This window comes from Nerophis lumbriciformis, linkage group LG25, assembly GCF_033978685.3.
Source record: "Nerophis lumbriciformis linkage group LG25, RoL_Nlum_v2.1, whole genome shotgun sequence".
In the NCBI taxonomy this organism is placed as follows: domain Eukaryota; kingdom Metazoa; phylum Chordata; class Actinopteri; order Syngnathiformes; family Syngnathidae; genus Nerophis; species Nerophis lumbriciformis.
The window spans coordinates 34,328,871-34,347,266 of record NC_084572.2 but is presented as its reverse complement, the minus strand read 5'-3'; the positions used below and the strand labels follow the sequence as shown (position 1 = coordinate 34,347,266).

Below are 18,396 nucleotides of genomic sequence, written 5' to 3'. Positions count from 1 at the left end.
ACATTTTCATACAGCATGATTATTGCAGACAACTTCATTACTGCTAAATAGTGTCACAGAAGATGCAGGATTTGCTTTAAAGGGGAACATTATCACCAGACCTATGTAAGCGTCAATATATACCTTGATGTTGCAGAAAAAAAGACCATATATTTTTTTAACCGATTTCCGAACTCTAAATGGGTGAATTTTGGCAAATTAAACGCCTTTCTATTATTCGCTCACATCGGGAAGCAATCCGCCATTTTCTCACTTTCGTCGGTGTGTTGTCGGAGGGTGTAACAACACGAACAGGGACGGATTCAAGTTGCACCAGTGGCCCAAAGATGCGAAAGTGGCAAGAAATTGGAGGAAATTTGTTCAAAATACGAGGCTGTGGGGAAAGCCGACGAAATGGTCAGTCGTTTGTTCCGCACACTTTACCGACGAAAGCTATGCTACGACAGAGATGGCAAGAATGTGTGGATATCCTGCGACACTCAAAGCAGATGCATTTCCAACGATAAAGTCAAAGAAATCTGCCGCCAGACCCCCATTGAATCTGCCGGAGTGTGTGAGCTATTCAGGGACAAAGGACCTCGGTAGCACGGCAAGCAATGGCGGCAGTTTGTTCCCGCAGACGAGCGAGCTAAACCCCCTGGATGTCTTGGCTCACACCGTCCCTTATGCTACCGAAGATGATCAAGAGAAGAATATCGACCCTAGCTTCCCTGGCCTGCTGACATCAACTCCAAAACTGGACAGATCAGCTTTCAGGAAAAGATAGCGGATGAGGGTATGTCTCCAGAATATATTAATTGATGAAAATTGGGCTGTCTGCACTCTCAAAGTGCATGTTGTTGCCAAATGTATTTCATATGCTGTAAACCTAGTTCATAGTTGTTAGTTTCCTTTTAATGCCAAACAAACACATACCAATCGTTGGTTAGAAGGCGATCGCCGAATTCGTCCTCGCTTTCTCCCGTGTCGCTGGCTGTCGTGTCGTTTTCGTCGGTTTCGCTTGCATACGGTTCAAACCGATATGGCTCAATAGCTTCAGTTTCTTCTTCAATTTCGTTTTCGCTACCTGCCTCCACACTACAACCATCCGTTTCAATACATGCGTAATCTGTTGAATCGCTTAAGCCGCTGAAATCCGAGTCTGAATCCGAGCTAATGTCGCTATAGCTTGCTGTTCTTTCCGCCATGTTTGTTTGTGTTGGCTTCACTATGTGACGTCACAGGAAAATGGACAGGTGTATATAACGATGGTTAAAATCAGGCACTTTGAAGCTTTTTTTAGGGATATTGCGTGATGGGTAAAATTTTGAAAAAAACTTCGAAAAATAAAATAAGCCACTGGGAACTGATTTTTAATGGTTTTAACCCTTCTGAAATTGTGATAATGTTCCCCTTTAAGCTTTTCAATCTGTCAATTTTTTTAGATCTTTAAGATGGAAACTGGAGCAGCACGGTGGAGGAGGGGTTAGTGCGTCTGCCTCACAATACGAAGGTCCTGGGTTCGATCCCTGGGCTCGGGATCTTTCTGTGTGGAGTTTGCATGTCCTCCCCGTGACTGCGTGGGTTCCCTCCGGGTACTCCGGCTTCCTCCCACCTCCAAAGACATGCACCTGGGGATAGGTTGATTGGCAACACTAAATTGGCCCTACTGTGTGAATGTTGTCTGTCTATCTGTGTTGGCCCTGGGATGAGGTGGCGACTTGTCCAGGGTGTACACCGCCATCCTTCACTCATGTACTCTAAAGAAAACCTAAACGCTTCCGAATTTAGCGTCCTCCATCTGTGTGAGCTTTGAAAGCCATTGGATGAAATATCTAGGACGAGCTGGTTAGGGAACAAACCCCCGAAAATCACATTTTTGAACGTTTGAGGTTAAAAGGTGTCTACTACCTTATATCCATGTATGGCGGTAGGAGGCATTCCTCACTCGGGGTGCTGTTGCATGGTAAAGATCGCCGTTTGGCCCGAGGACCATTGGCACATTTTCACTTTGGCCCTTGGAGGCAAAACGTTTGGGCCCCCCCCCCTGGTTTAGCTGTATGGAGAGCTTGCTTGCATGACGATGACTTCTGTTTTGTTTGATCAGCCGTTTTACTGCCGCGTTAAAGGCACTGTTTGGAAACAATTCAGCAACATTTACAAAACACTTCTTTGTAAAGAACTCATTTCACAACGTATGCACCAGCGGTTTCCAGTGAGGGTTGGACTCCGCCAAGGCTGCCCTTTGTCACCGATTCTGTTCAGAACTTTTATGGACAGAATTTCTAGGCGCAGTCAAGGCGTTGAGGGGATCCGGTTTTGGTGGCTGCAGGATTAGGTCTCTGCTTTTTGCAGATGATGTGGTCCTGATGGCTTCATCTGGCCAAGATCTTCAGCTCTCACTGGATCGGTTCGCAGCTGAGTGTGAAGCGACTGGGATGGGAATCAGCACCTCCAAGTCCAAGTCCGTGGTTCTCGCCTGGAAAAGGGTGGAGTGCCATCTCCAAGTTGGGGGGGAGATCTTGCCCCAAATGGAGGAGTTCAAGTACCTTGGAGTCTTGTTCACGAGTGTGGGAAGAGTGGATCGTGAGATCGGTGCGGCGTCTTCAGTAATGCGGACGCTGTATCGATCCGTTGTGGTGAAGAAGGAGCTGAGCCGGAAGGCAAAGCTCTCAATTTACCGGTCAATCTACGTTCCCATCCTCACCTATGGTCATGAGCTTTGGGTTATGACCGAAAGGACAAGATCACGGGTACAAGCGGCCGAAATGAGTTTCCTCCGCCGGGTGGCGGGGCTCTCCCTTTAGAGATCAGGTGAGAAGCTCTGTCATCCGGGAGGAACTCAGAGTAAAGCCGCTGCTCCTCCACATGGAGAGGAGCCACATGAGGTGGTTCGGGCATCTAGTCAGGATGCCACCCGAAGGGAGGTGTTTCGGGCACGTCCGACCGGCAGGAGGCCACGGGGAAGACCCAGGACACGTTGGGAAGACTATGTCTCCCGGCTGGCCTGGGAACGCCTCGGGATCCCTTGGGAGGAGCTGGACGAAGTGGCTGGGGAGAGGGAAGTCTGGGCTTCCCTGCTTAGGCTGCTGCCCCCACGACCCAACCTGGGATAAGCGGAAGAAAATGGATGGATGGATGGATGCATCAGCGGCTAATATATGGACATTTTTCTAAAAATGTTTCCCTAATATTTACTGGGCGTAGCTTATATACTGGCGCGTTCAATAGTCCGGAAAATGTAATTAATTAACCATCCTTAATCAATTAATTAGAGCACTCCTGAACACCTGAACTTATACTAGTATTTGCATGAAATAAACATACTTTTTACACACACGTGTGTGTGTGTTTGTGTGGGTGTGTCAGGAAAAGGTGTGATGCTATCCAAAGCAGATCTCTCTCTCTCTCTCACACACACACACACACACACACACACACACACACACACACGCACACACACACGCAGTGACAAGCATGCGCAATCAGTACATGATGCAGGCAGACACGCACGTACGCAGCACATAGATTGAGACGCATTGTGGCTGGCATGTACACACACACACACACACACACACACACACACGAGACATAATAGGAGATGTGAGGAAACAGGAAAAAGAAGCACACATTAATATGCACGCTTGCACACACACCAGAGCACACAAAGCCTCCACATAAGCAGCCAGTCTTAATACGCATTCATTACATATGCATTATATATATGCATAAACACCACCCCTCCCCCAACACTCCTCTCTTTTTTTTGGAGACTGGGTCACTCCGTCCTCGTCCTCGTCCTCCCCGCCCTGGTCTGCGACGGCGAATAAGTCCTACTTAATGACATGGCGAGTTTAAAACGACGAATAAAAGAACATTCAAATGTGCAAACTCTGGAAGGTACCATCGATATCCCCTTCAAAGCCCATTTCGCACAAAGCTGCCAATTTCTCTGCCAAAAAACTGCAGTGACACGGGCGCGGGGGGGAACACAATCGCCGTGACGCGGCCCGCGTGTGAAAGGGTTAAACGTGTCACACCGGATCGTACCGACGTCCTCTAATTGTCTGATGTGGCGTGTTTAAAAAAAGCACACACACACAAACACGGGTGCGGCAATGTTCCGCTCGTGTGGGGGTTCTGTATGAAAGGCACGGGGCGGATGAGCGAGGGGATATTGTAACGAAATTAGTGTGATTTGTCAAACAATTCAGTTTTTTTCTATTTTCACACATACATGTGAAGTCACAGTTTCCATGCTGGCAATACGTCGTGTGCCTCTCGTGCACTAGTTAGTACAGGGGTGTCCAAAATGCGTCTTGAGTGCCATTTGTGGCCGGCAAAAAAAAATCTTACAGCTAAAAATACTACTGAAAATTTTGGACTATAAACCGCTACGGCCGCGGCTTATAAAACGGTGCGGCTAACATATGATTTTCACCTTACTAACGGTCAAAACGTTTTGTTTTCAATAGTTTTCAGTAAACCCAAGCAGAGACACCGAATAGGTGTGTTATTGTTTTTTGCCACGGCGCCATCTTTTGAAAGGGTTTGCTCACTACATTGTCCTTCCATTTAGTGCTTTTAAACCGAAAGTACAAGTGCTGCTCAGTCTTGTAGCCGTCCATAGCGTTTCTACTCCTATGGATCGTCATTCATCGCTCCAAGCAACGTTTTACAATATAACTACAACAATACGTACTTACTTACATCGTGATGTCTGAGTGTTCAAAACACCATTTGGAAGCAATTAAGGTATGTAAATAAACATGTACAGACTCTTTCTGCGTGAATAACTCATTTTGCAATGTACCGTATTTTTCGGACTATAAGTCGCAGTTTTTTTCATAGTTTGGCCAGCGAGTTATAAGTCTGGCGACTTATATATGTTTTTTTCCTTTTTTACTATGCATTTTCAGCAGGTGCGACTTATACTCCGGTGCGATTTATACCCGAAAAATGCAGTATATATCTGCGGCATATAGTCCGGTGCGGGGGAAAAAAATATAGCTCTTGTCTCAAAGTAGGTGTACTGTCACCACCTGTCACATCACGCCCTGACTTATTTGGAGTTTATTGCTGTTTTCCTGTCTGTAGTGTTTTAGTTCTTGTCTTGCGCTCCTATTTTGGTGGCTTTTCCTGTTTTGTTGGTATTTTCCTGTAGCAGTTTCGTGTCTTCCTTTGAGCGATATTTCCCGCTTCTACTTTGTTTTAGCAATCAAGAATATTTCAGTTGTTTTTAATCCTTCTTTGTGGGGACATTGTTGATTGTCATGTCATGTTCGGATGTACATTGTCTTTGCTCCGCAGTAAGTCTTTGCTGTCGTCCAGCATTCTGTTTTTGTTTACTTTGTAGCCAGTTCAGTTTTAGTTTCGTTCCGCATAGCCTTCCCTAAGCTTCAATGCCTTTTCTTAGCGGCACTCGCCTTTTTTTAATTTTTGGTTTAAGCATTAGACATCTTTTTACCTGCACACTGCCTCCCGCTGTTCCCGACATCTACAAAGCAATTAGCTACCTGCCGCCACCTACTGGTATGGAAGAGTATTACACGGTTACTCTGCCGAGCTCCAGACAGCACCGACACTCAACAACAACACATCATTTGCAGACTATAATTACTGGTTTGCAAAAAATATTTTTAACCCAAATAGGTGAAATTACATCATCTCCCACGGCACACCAGACTGTATCTCACAGTACACTAGTGTGCCGCGGCACCGTGGTTGAAAAACACCGCCTTACGTCATATTTCCTCATTTCGATGCAATACTTATATCCAATATTGCACCTGTAATAAAAACACAAAGCTGACATAAAAACTAGGGATGTCCGATAATGGCTTTTTGCCGATATCCGATATTGTCCAACTCTTAATTACCGATACCGATATCAACCGATACGATATATAAAATCGTGGAATTAACACATTATTATGCCTAATTTGGACAACCAGGTATGGTGAAGATAAGGTCCTTTTAAAAAAAAAAAAAATACAATAAAATAAGATAAATTAAAAACATTTTCTTGAATAAAAAAGAAAGTAAAACAGTTACATAGAAACTAGTAATTAATGAATATGAGTAAAATTAAGTGTTAAAGGTTAGTACTATTAGTGGACCAGCAGCACGCACAATCATGTGTGCTTACGGACTTTATCCCTTGCAGACTGTATTGATATATATTGATATATAATGTAGGAACCACAATATTAATGACAGAAAGAAACAACCCTTTTGTGTGAATGAGTGTAAATGGGGGAGGGAGGTTTTTTGGGCTGGTGCACTGATTGTAAGTGTATCTTGTTTTTTATGTTGATTTAATTTTTAAAAAATAAGAAAAAAAAGATATCGATAATAAAAAAAAAAAAACGATGTCGATAATTTCCGATATTACATTTTAAAGCATTTACCGGCTGATAATATCAGCAGGCCGATATCGGACATCTCTAATAAATACTTTTTTCATAAAAAAAAAAAAATTGTATTGGCTTTGAAATGTATAAAAAAAAGCCGCAGAATCCTTAAAAAAAAATTCCGGACACCCCTGTGCTAGTAGGTACTACAACGTTGCACTGCTGTTTGATGGTGTTGCTAATATTTTCATGTGTTTTAAAGCCAAATGGTGTTGTTATGTGTCGCAGAAAGCTCATTTCCAGCCAAATTATTTGCGAAATCGGACTAATTTAGAGCATGGAAACGTGCTGACTCGGGATCTCTGTGTGAAAAAGGGCCAAATAAACTTACAGTGAATTGTACCATGTGTTCACAGAACAACTTCCTGCTCAGGTTCCTTAAAGCCTTTCTCAAATCACATTTAAATATATAAAAACAATTGTAAACACCTTTCCTCAAAGATTGTTTTTAAATAACACTGGCTTATAGATTAATAATAATAAAAAAACATGGTCTCGATTGGCAGGCGCATGAAAGCTTAAGCGGTGGGGGGTTCAACTCCGTGATTCCACTGTTCGGCTCGCTTTGACAGTTTTACCGCACGAGAGATGCTTAACAGTCCCCGCGCTAGACAGCAACACCCGGGAAGCCACCCCCGACGATAAGGTGCTCGGACGTTAACCGTCCAAATATTTATAAAGTTTTGTCACGTTTTAAAGTTTGTAATAATAGCGAGTCAGAAACATTTCTAATCACAACCAAACGCCTCCTTGAACAAAAGCTGCCTGTTTTTTTTTTGTTTGTTTATAATTGAATTTGTGCTGCAAACATTGATTTAGAAATCTAAAGGATTACCCTAAATTCCGGACTACGAGCCTCTTTTTTCCTACGCTTTGCTCCCTGCGGCTAATACAACGGTGCAGCAAATTTTTGGATTTTTCTTTGCTTTAAAAACAACAATAAGCAAAGACACTGAAAATGTGTGTTATTGTTTGTGCCATCTTTTGGACGGGTGCTGCCTTGCTGCATAACCCTTCAGTTTCAGACTGCGCTTTCAACCGTAAGCACAAGTGTCGTCCGTACCATTTCTACTCGTATGGAGTCTCCAAGCTTACTAAACCGTCCCATGTGGGATGTCTGTAGGAGTGTTTCCATGCATGTGTGTACGTGCTGTCGTTAGCCTTAGCTAAAATGCTAACATGTCTACGAGTGTCTGTGTTAGTACCTTCAACTCACGATTCTTTTTGTTATCGTTTCAATTTCACAAACTCCTCGGTTAATTCGCCAAAACGTCAACGTGAAGTTTAGCTGATTGGAAAGCTAGCGGGTCCATGACGATGACTTCCGTTTTGTTTGATCTGCCGTTTTACTGCAGTCTTACAGACACCGTTTGGGAAAAAAAACAAAGATTACCTTAAATTCCGGACTACAAGCTGCTTTTTCCCACGCTTTGCACCCTGCGGTTTATACAACGGTGCAGCAAATGTATGGATTTTTCTTTGCTTTAAAAAAACAAGCATAGACACTGAAAACGTGTGTTATTGTTTGTGCTAAGGCGCCATCTTTTGGACGGGTGCTGCCTTGCTGCATAGCCCTTCAGTTTCAGACTGCGCTTTCAACCGTAAGCACAAGTGTCGTCCGTAGCATTTCTACTCGTACAAGCAACGTTTGTAAGTTTTACAATACAACTAAAACAATTCTTACTTACTAAACCGTCCCATGTGTGATGTCTGTAGGAGTGTTTTCATGCATGTTTGTACGTGCTGTCATAATGTAATGGAGCTAGCGTCGTTAGCATGGGCTAAAATGCTAACGTGTCTGTGTTAGTACTTTCAATTTACGGTTCTTTTTGTTATCGTTTCAATTCCACAAACTCCTCGGTTAATTCGCCAAAACGTCACCGTGAAGTTTAGCTGATTGGAAAGCTAGTGGGTCCATGACGATGACTTCCGTTTTGTTTTGATCGGCCGTTTTACTGCAGTCTTACAGACACCGTTTGGGAAAAAAAACAAAGATTACCTTAAATTCCGGACTACAAGCGGCTTTTTCCCACGCTTTGCACCCTGCGGTTTATACAACGGTGCAGCAAATGTATGGATTTTTCTTTGCTTTAAAAAAAACAAGCATAGACACTGAAAACGTGTGTTATTGTTTGTGCTAAGGCACCATCTTTTGGACGGGTGCTGCCTTGCTGCATAGCCCTTCAGTTTCAGACTGCGCTTTCAACCGTAAGCACAAGTGTCGTCCGTAGCATTTCTACTCGTACAAGCAACGTTTGTAAGTTTTACAATACAACTAAAACAATTCTTACTTACTAAACCGTCCCATGTGTGATGTCTGTAGGAGTGTTTTCATGCATGTTTGTACGTGCTGTCATAATGTAATGGAGCTAGCGTCGTTAGCATGGGCTAAAATGCTAACGTGTCTGTGTTAGTACCTTCAATTTACGGTTCTTTTTGTTATCGTTTCAATTCCACAAACTCCTCGGTTAATTCGCCAAAACGTCACCGTGAAGTTTAGCTGATTGGAAAGCTAGCGGGTCCATGACGATGACTTCCGTTTTGTTTTGATCGGCCGTTTTACTGCCGTCTTACAGACACCGTTTGGAAAAAAAACAAAGATTACCTTAAATTCCGGACTACAAGCTGCTTTGCACCCTGCGGTTTATACAACGGTGCAGCAAATGTATGGATTTTTCTTTGTTTTAAAAAAACAAGCATAGACACTGAAAATGTGTGTTATTGTTTGTGCTAAGGCGCCATCTTTTGGACGGGTGCTGCCTTGCTGCATAGCCCTTCAGTTTCAGACTGCGCTTTCAACCGTAAGCACAAGTGTCGTCCGTAGCATTTCTACTCGTACAAGCAACGTTTGTAAGTTTTACAATACAACTAAAACAATTCTTACTTACTAAACCGTCCCATGTGTGATGTCTGTAGGAATGTTTTCATGCATGTTTGTATGTGCTGTCATAATGTAATGGAGCTAGCGTCGTTAGCATGGGCTAAAATGCTAACGTGTCTGTGTTCGTACTTTCAATTTACGGTTCTTTTTGTTATCGTTTCAATTCCACAAACTCCTCGGTTAATTCGCCAAAACGTCACCGTGAAGTTTAGCTGATTGGAAAGCTAGTGGGTCCATGACGATGACTTCCGTTTTGTTTTGATCGGCCGTTTTACTGCAGTCTTACAGACACCGTTTGGAAAAAAAACAAAGATTACCTTAAATTCCAGACTACAAGCCGCTTTTTCCCACGCTTTGTACCCTGCGGCTTGTACAACGGTGCAGCAAATGTATGGATTTTTCTTTGCTTTAAAAAAAACAAGCATAGACACTGAAAACGTGTGTTATTGTTTGTGCTAAAATGCCATCTTTTTGACGGGTGCTGCCTTGCTGCATAGCCCTTCAGTTTCAGACTGCGCTTTCAACCGTAAGCACAAGTGTCGTCCGTAGCATTTCTACTCGTACAAGCAACGTTTGTAAGTTTTACAATACAACTAAAACAATTCTTACTTACTAAACCGTCCCATGTGTGATGTCTGTAGGAGTGTTTTCATGCATGTTTGTACGTGCTGTCATAGTGTAATGGAGCTAGCGTCGTTAGCATGAGCTAAAATGCTAAGTGTGTTAGTACCTTCAACTTGCGATTCTTTATGTATTGTTTCAATTCCACAAACTCCTCGGTTAATTCACCAAAACGTCACTGTGAAGTTTAGCTGATTGGAAAGTTAGTGGGTCCATGACGATGACTTCTGTTTTGTTTGATCGGCCGTTTTACTGCCGTCTTACAGACACCGTTTGGAAACAATTAAGGTATGTAAATAAACATTTCCATGTAAATAACTCATTTCACAACGCTTATACATGGAAAAATATTTGTTTTCTTCTCAAATTTACCGGATGCGGCTTACAAGCCGGTGCGCTCTATAGTCCGGAAAATACGGTATATCCAAGATCTTTAAAGGATAACTAACGTCACCCCCCCAAAAAAAGTTGGGACCTTTCCATCTGACCCCAAGTCAGCTCTTTAAGGAAGATTTTTTTGACATTTTTATGCTTTGCTGATTGGCTCTCAAACGACAGGAAGTTTGTACTCCCGCAGAGTACACATTTAAGTTGTTGCAAAAGAAAAGTAAACAAACGTTTTTTTTGGGGGGGGGCTGATCGACATGATTGATCACCTGACCTCGTTTGACCCTCCCTCCCCCTGATCGTACATTCAGTGTGACAGCAACACTGTCAACATGTGATTTGGCCACGCCTCTCCCAGGAATGTCAGATTTAATTTTGGCGGGAGAGGACGCTCAACGACACGACATGCAGGAGGACGAAAGAGGGGGGGCTCCACCTCCTCCTGGGGAGGAGTAACACTGAGGCAAGCGAGCAAACGTAAGGTAAAAGCAGAGAGAAGATAAAAAGGAAACAGACGGAGGCAGCGAGAACCTCCGTCCGTCCAAACGTCGGTCCGCTCACTCACTCAAAACAAAGTGCTGCCGTCTCCTCCCGCCCCCTGGAGGGCGTCCGCCGCCGTCGCTCCGCCGGCCCCGTCGGTACTGCTGGCGGCGTCCAAGGAGGCCGGGTCGAAGCCTTGCTCCGCGCCCGTCCCGTCGGCCTCCACCTTGCCGTTGTCGGCCAGGAAGGTGGAGTAGGCGTCGCTGTCGGCCATCAGGAGTTTGAGTTTGGGGATCCAGCTCTTGCGGACCACGCGGCGGGCGTTGGTGCACATGTCGGCGGCGATGGCATTCATCTCGCTTTCCCTGAAGCTCGGCGCGAAGTTCTGACAGTAAACTGCGACAGGGGGGAGACGGAAGACGTGGAGCAGATGGTCTTTTTTTTTTTTTACGTACGGGGGGTGACAGAATGTGGCTCACATTTGACGGCGTGCAGCACTCGGTTGTCCAGCGGCTTGCGACTCGGGTCGTTGGTGGACGAGCGAATGCCGGTCCCGCAACTGTTAGCCAGGGTGCTCCTGTGGAGAAAGTAAACCATCTTGAGACAACTCTGATTGTTCACATTGTCCCTACTCAGTGGCCTCGTGGTCCGCCCTGAGATTGGTAGGTTGTGAGTTCAAACCCCGGCCGAGTCATACCAAAGACTATAAAAATGGGACCCTGCTTGGTACTCAGCATCAAGGGTTGGAATTGGGGGTTAAAGTTTGTTAAAATAACAGTTAAAATAAGTTAAATAGATGGTAAACGAAGGTAAATAAAAGGTACAGCTACTTAAAAATAAGTTAAATACATGGTAAAAGAAGGTCAATAAAAGGTAAAGTTTGTTAAATAACAGTTAAAATTAAAGCTGCAAGCAGCGTTGGTCGGGCCCGCGTATTTGGCAGGTGCTAGTCCTAAGTGTCCCAATACTTTTGTCCAGTTTTAGTAGTACGTGTCCCAATACTTTTGCCCAGTTTTCGTCATAAGTGTCCCAATACTTTTGTCAAGTGTTAGTCCCAAGTGTCCCAATATTTTTGTCCAGTTTACGTTCAAAGTGTCCCAATACTTTTGTCCAGTTATAGTCCTAAGTGTCCCAAAACTTTTGTCCAGTATTAGTCCTAAGTGTCCCGATACTTTTGTCAAGTTGTAGTCCTAAGTGTCCCAATACTTTTGTCCAGTGTAAGTGTCCCAATACTTTTGTCCAGTTTTCGTCCTAAGTGTCCCAATACTTTTGTCCAGTGGTATTCCTAAGTGTCCCAATACTTTTGTGCAGTGTAAGTGTCCCAATACTTTTGTCCAGTTTTGGTCATAAGTGTCCCAATACTTTTGTCCAGTGGTATTCCTAAGTGTCCCAATACTTTTGTGCAGTGTAAGTGTCCCAATACTTTTGTCCAGTTTTGGTCATAAGTGTCCCAATACTTTTGTCCAGTGGTAGTCATAAGTGTCCCAATACTTTTGTCAAGTTGTAGTCCCAAGTGTCCCAATACTTTTGTCCAGTTTTCATGCTATGTGTCCCAATACTTTTGTCCAGTGGTAGTCATAAGTGTCCCAATACTTTTGTCTACTTTTAGTCCGAATTGTCCCAATACTTTTGTCTAGTGTACCTACCGCGTCTGCATTGTGTGGGCACGCTGGTGCTGCCTGCTTTTAAGCAGCCATCTTGAAAAAACAGCAGCATCAGCGCAGAGGTTCTTTGAAGGGTCATAAAATCAAAACCGGAGCAGGTATCAAAACTCTTTCGCCAACTTTTAATCAGAAGGGTTCAATCTCTCTCCTGTGCTAGTTTGAAGCCGACACGACAAACGCGCTCAGAGGAGATAATGTTTGAAAAAAGGTGACCGGTTTTTACAAAACTTTTGTTTTGAAGGGGGAATTGCAAACTTCCTGTTGATTTTTGCTGGGGGTTGTCAATATATGAAATGTAGGTCGAAGTGAGACCTACATAGAGGTTTTTGTTTCATGTCTCTAAGACATTCCTACTGGAAGTTACAGGCAGTTGTGTCTGAGTTTTCCTCCTAGGAGCAGTTGTGTCTGTGTTTTCATCCTAGGGAGCGCTAGAGCGCAATTTTGAGTTTTGGGGTTGGGTTTTTTATTAGATCGCAATTTTTGCCAGTCCTGATGTGTGTGTCCAGTTTGGTAAGTTTTGAAGCATGTTAAGGGGGTCAAATTACAGGTCAAAGAGGCAAAAGTGACTGTTTTTACTAAAATGTTGTTTTGAAGGGGGGATTGCCAACTTCCTGTTGATTTTTGCTGAAAAATGCCAATGTATGAAATCTAGGTCTAAGTCAAACCTACATAGAGGTTTTTGTTTCATGTCTCTACGACATTCTTACCGGAAGTTACAAGCAGTTTCGTCTGTGTTTTTTCCTAGGGGGCTCTAGAGCGCAATTTTGAGTTTTGGGGTTTGTTTTTTTATTAGATGGCAATTTTCGCCAGTCCTGATGTGTGTGTGTAAAATATGGTGAGTTTTGAAGCATGTTAAGGGGGTCAAATTAGAGCTCAAAGAGGCGGCGGAATAATAATAATAATAAAACGCACAAAATACAATAGGGTCCTCTGTCCCAAAGGGACATTGCGGTCCCTAATTAAAGCTGCAAGCAGCGATGGACGGGACCGACTTTTGACGGCACATAAAATCCAAACCGAAACAGTAATTAAAACTCTTTGATCAACTTTTAATCAGAAGGGTTCAATCTCTCTCCTGTGCTAGTTTGAAGCCGACACGACAAACGCGCTCAGAGGAGATAATGTTTGAAAAAAGGTGACCGGTTTTTACAAAACTTTTGTTTTGAAGGGGGAATTGCTGTTCCTGGTCCTGTTGATTTTTGCTGGGGGTTGTCAATATATGAAATGTAGGTCTAAGTGAGACCTACATAGAGGTTTTTGTTTCATGTCTCTATAAGACATTCCTACTGGAAATTACAGGCATTTATGTCTGAGTTTTCCTCCTAGGAGCAGTTGTGTCTGAGTTTTCCTCCTAGGAGCAGTTGTGTCTGTGTTTTCTTCCTAGGGGGCGCTAGAGCGCAATTTTGAGTTTTGGGGTTGGGTTTTTTTTTTTTTTTTATTAGATCGCAATTTTTGCCAGTCCTGATGTGTGTGTCCTGTTTGGTGAGTTTTGAAGCATGTTAAGGGGGTCAAATTACAGCTCAAAGAGGCAAAAGTTACTGTTTTTACTACAATTTTGTTTTGAAGGGGGAATTGCCAACTTCCTGTTGATTTTTGCTGAAAAATGCCAATGTATGAAATCTAGGTCTAAGTCAAACCTACATAGAGGTTTTTGTTTCATGTCTCTACGACATTCTTACCGGAAGTTACAAGCAGTTTTGTCTGTGTTTTTTTCCTAGGGGGCGCTAGAGCGCAATTTTGAGTTTTGGGATTTGGTTTTTTATTAGATGGCAATTTTTGCCAGTCCTGATGTGTGTGTCAAATATGGTGAGTTTTGAAGCATGTTAAGGGGGTCAAATTACAGCTCAAAGAGGCGGCGGAATAATAATAATAATAAAACGCACAAAATACAATAGGGTCCTCTGTCCCAAAGGGACATTGCGGTCCCTAATAAGTTAAATAGAAGGTAAATAGGTTAAATAGATGGTAAACGAAGGTAAATAAAAGGCACAGCTACTTAAAAATAAGTTAAATACATGGTAAAAGAAGGTCAATAAAAGGCAAAGTTTGTTAAATAACAGTTAAAATAAGCTAAATAGAAGGTAAATAGATTAAATCACCAAAAATGATTCCGGGGCGTGGCCACCGCTGCTGCTCACTGCTCCCCTCACCTCCCAGGGGGTGAACAAGGGGATGGGTCAAATGCAGAGGACAAATTTCACCACACCTAGTGTGTGTGTCTGTGACAATCATTGGTACTTTAACTTAAGTTTAACTTAACTTGACTCACTGTGAAAGTATCTATTTTCCCTTCTTGTTGCTGATTTAACATTGCAACATTGTCACTTTTCCTCTGTAACATTGCTTCCCCCCCCCCCAAACGGTACCTACTCCCACCTTCCCGTCTTGTATTCATTGTAAAAGAGCAAAGCGCTCCTTCCTCAGCGTCCATTCCTTCCATACTTGCTACAAATGTGATCTGTGCCTTTAAATTAATTAATTAATCCAAGACAATTTTGTTTGACTACTTGATTAGAAAATTTCCAATAATTTTATCAAGTTAATTGTATCTGAACATTTTCTACGGTATACAGTAGAGATGTCCGATAGTATCGGACTGCCGATATTATCGGCCGATAAATGCTTTAAAATGTAATATCGGAAATTATCGGTATCGGTTTCAAAAAGTACAATTTATGACTTTTTAAAATGCCGCTGTGTACACGGACGTAGGGAGAAGTACAGAGCGCCAATAAATCTTAAAGGCACTGCCTTTGCGTGCCGGCCCAGTCACATAATATCTACGGCTTTTCACACACACAAGTGAATGCATAGCATACTTGTTCAACAGCCATACAGGTCACACTGAGGGTGGCCGTATAAACAACTTTAACACTGTTACAAATATGCGCCACACTGTGAACCCACACCAAACAAGAATGACAAACACATTTCAGGAGAACATCCGCACCGTAACACAACAGAACAAATACCCAGAACCCCTTGCAACACTAACTCTTCTGGGATGCTACAATATACACCCCCATCTACACCCCCCGACCCCCCACTTATTTTACTAAAGTAGGAATTTTTGTCGAGGCTAGAACCAATTATTCATGTTTACATTGTTTCTCACGAGGAACTCTGTGAGAAACACTTTGGTTTTCCGCCTAAACGGGCTGCCATTTAGCGAGACAGTGAGCAAAGTTTGGGTACGGCCAGCCACTCACCTGTCAAAGAAGGCGGCTAGCAGTCGCCTCAGCAGAACTTTGTGGCGGGTGCCGGCGCTGACGTGACAGTTCATGAGCTGGGCGCGTGAGATGAACACGGAGGTGCCGCTCACCAGCTCCAGCTTCTCGGCGGGGTCGCCCTCCTCGTAGAGCTTCGGGTGGCAGCGGTTGCCGATCTGGCTGATGAGCTCGGACGGCAGGGACGCCAGCTCCTGTCGGGCCCGTCCGCCTCTGCCCCCGCGGCCGGCGCCCGAGTCCGGGGGGGCGTCTGGCAGAGCCTCCACCTTCTCCCCGGTCACTGAGGGGCGAGACGATGTTAGCGGGCGTTCACGCGCTTTGGCACCAGATGACGTATTGACGCTTCTGACCTGGGGTGTTGGCATTAAGCATGCTGTACATGGTGTATATGTTGCAGATTTGTCTGTACTGCTCTTCGGCGCTCTCGTCTGCTATCTCGTCTTCTTCCTCGTCGTCGTGGTAACTGATGGGCGAGTCGCTGGTGTACAGGCTGAACGTGCCTGGACTCGTCCCTTCAGGGGTCCCGCCATTATGATTGTTGGTGTTGTTGGTGCTGCTGCTGTTGTTGTTGTTGTTATTGTGGTTACTGGCGACTCCACCGCCACCGGCCAACATCGAGGGGGCGCTGGAAGGCGGAGCTCCCCGCCCAGAGGCCTCCTGGGTAGCGTTGGTGGAGAACGAGGACGAAGAAGAGTAGCGAGGAGCCTTCCTCTGGCCGGCCCCCGCTCCAGAAGTGCCTCCCCCGTCACGATTGCCCCCCTCCCACAGTCGCTTGGCCACCGGGACGCAGACCACTGAGTAGGGGAATCCCTCCGTCTAAAAAAGAAAATATAATTTGTCAGTTTGAACCCAACAACTAAGACACGTCTGAGAGATTGAGCACAAAAACTTAAAGGCCTACTGAAAGCCACTACTACCGACCACGCAGTCTGATAGTTTATACATCAATGATGAAATCTTAACATTAGCTTACTAAAGTGCAATTTTAAATTTTGCGCCGAAATATCCTGCTGAAAACGTTTCGGTATGATGACGCCTGCGCGTGACGTCGCGGATTGTAGAGGACATTTTGGGACAGCATGGTGGCCAGCTTTTAAGTCGTCTGTTTTCATCGCAAAATTCCACAGTATTCTGGACATCTGTGTTGGGGAATCTTTTGCAATTTGTTCAATGAACAATGGAGACAGCAAAGAAGAAAGCTGTAGGTGGGAAGCGGTGTATTGCGGCCGGCTGCAGCAACACAAACACAGCCGGTGTTTCATTGTTTACATTCCCGAAAGATGACAGTCAAACTTTACTATTGGCCTGTGGAGAACTGGGACAACAGAGACTCTTACCAGGAGGACTTTGAGTTGGATACGCAGACGCGGTACCGTGAGTACGCAGCTGCGGCTTCCAAACATTTGATCGCTTGCCCGTACGTGCGTGCCGCTTTGTGCATGTCACGTACGTAACTTTGGGGAAATATATGTGCTGTATGAACTTTGGGGAGGTGAACGGTACTTTGGGCTGTGGGATTGAGTGTGTTGTGCAGGTGTTTGAGTTGTATTGAGGTGTTTGTTATGCGGAATTAATTTGTGGCATATTAAATATAAGCCTGGTTGTGTTGTGGCCAGAGGTGGGTAGAGTAGCCAGAAATTGTACTCAAGTAAGAGTACTGTTACTTTAGAGATTTATTACTCAAGTAAAAGTAAGGAGTAGTCACCCAAATATTTACTTGAGTAAAAGTAAAAAGTATGTTGTGAAAAAACTACTCAAGTACTGAGTAACTGATGAGTAACATACACACTCATATCATATATATATATATATATATATATATACATACATACATATACATTGATATATACAGTATATAATTTATAAGTATTTATTTTGCTGTTTTTGTTTACATGTTAAAGGTGTTTTAATGAATATACATGCATGTTTAACATATAGATTCCTTTCTTTAATGAAGACTAGAATATAAGTTGGTGTATTACCTGATTCTGATGACTTGCATTGATTGTAATCAGACAGTCGTGATGATAACGTCCACGTTTTCAAATGGAGGAGAAGAAAAGTTCCTCCTTTCTGTCTAATACCACATGAAAGTGGTGGGTTTTTGGCATCCTATTTGTCCAGCTTCCATATTCGTTTTTATACACTTTACAAGAAATATATTGGCGTCAAACTCCGTAGCTTGCTAGCTTGTTTACGCTGGCTTTCGGAGACTCTTGTTTTGAAAGCGCAGGCGCAATGGCGCGGCACTTTTATTGTGAAGACAGGAACGTCCTCATGTGCGGTCAGTCTTGAGGCTTTTGACGGTACGGTTGAAATAAAACAAGTATCTTTTTTCCTTCACACTTTTGATTGATTGATTGGAACTTTTATTAGTAGATTGCACAGTACAGTACATATTCCGTACAATTGACCACTAAATGGTAACACCCCAATAAGTTTTTCAACTTGTTTAAGTCAGGTCATGTGACCACCTGGCTCTGTTTGATTGGTCCAACGTCACCAGTGACTGCATCTGATTGGTGGAACGAAGTGAAACGTCACCAGTAAGGCAGGCACTTTGAAGGTCTGTCTGACAGACCAAAACAAACAAAGCGTGCATTAACAGATCGATAAAAATTAGTAGCGAGTAGCGAGCTGAATGTAGATAAAAGTAGCGGAGTAAAAGTAGCGTTCCTTCTCTATAAATATACTTAAGTAAAAGTAAAAGTATGTTGCATTAAAACTACTCTTAGAAGTACAAG

At 43.7% G+C, this 18,396-nt stretch overlaps 1 protein-coding gene across 2 annotated transcripts in view; it reads right to left on the bottom strand.

Moving 5' to 3' along the window:
• Nucleotides 1–1,112: 1,112 nt before the first annotated feature.
• Nucleotides 1,113–18,396, bottom strand: part of nacc1b (nucleus accumbens associated 1, BEN and BTB (POZ) domain containing b) — a 52,007-nt gene continuing 34,723 nt past the window's right edge. For both annotated transcript variants that reach the window (XM_061984256.2, XM_061984257.2), the window contains exons 5-8: nucleotides 16,003–16,468; nucleotides 15,635–15,932; nucleotides 11,241–11,338; nucleotides 1,113–11,157 (exon numbers count right to left, since the gene is read on the bottom strand). In XM_061984256.2, the coding sequence (XP_061840240.1) occupies nucleotides 10,847–11,157; nucleotides 11,241–11,338; nucleotides 15,635–15,932; nucleotides 16,003–16,468 (1,173 nt within the window). In that variant the 3' untranslated portion in view covers nucleotides 1,113–10,846. The remainder of the gene's footprint in view (nucleotides 11,158–11,240; nucleotides 11,339–15,634; nucleotides 15,933–16,002; nucleotides 16,469–18,396) is intronic.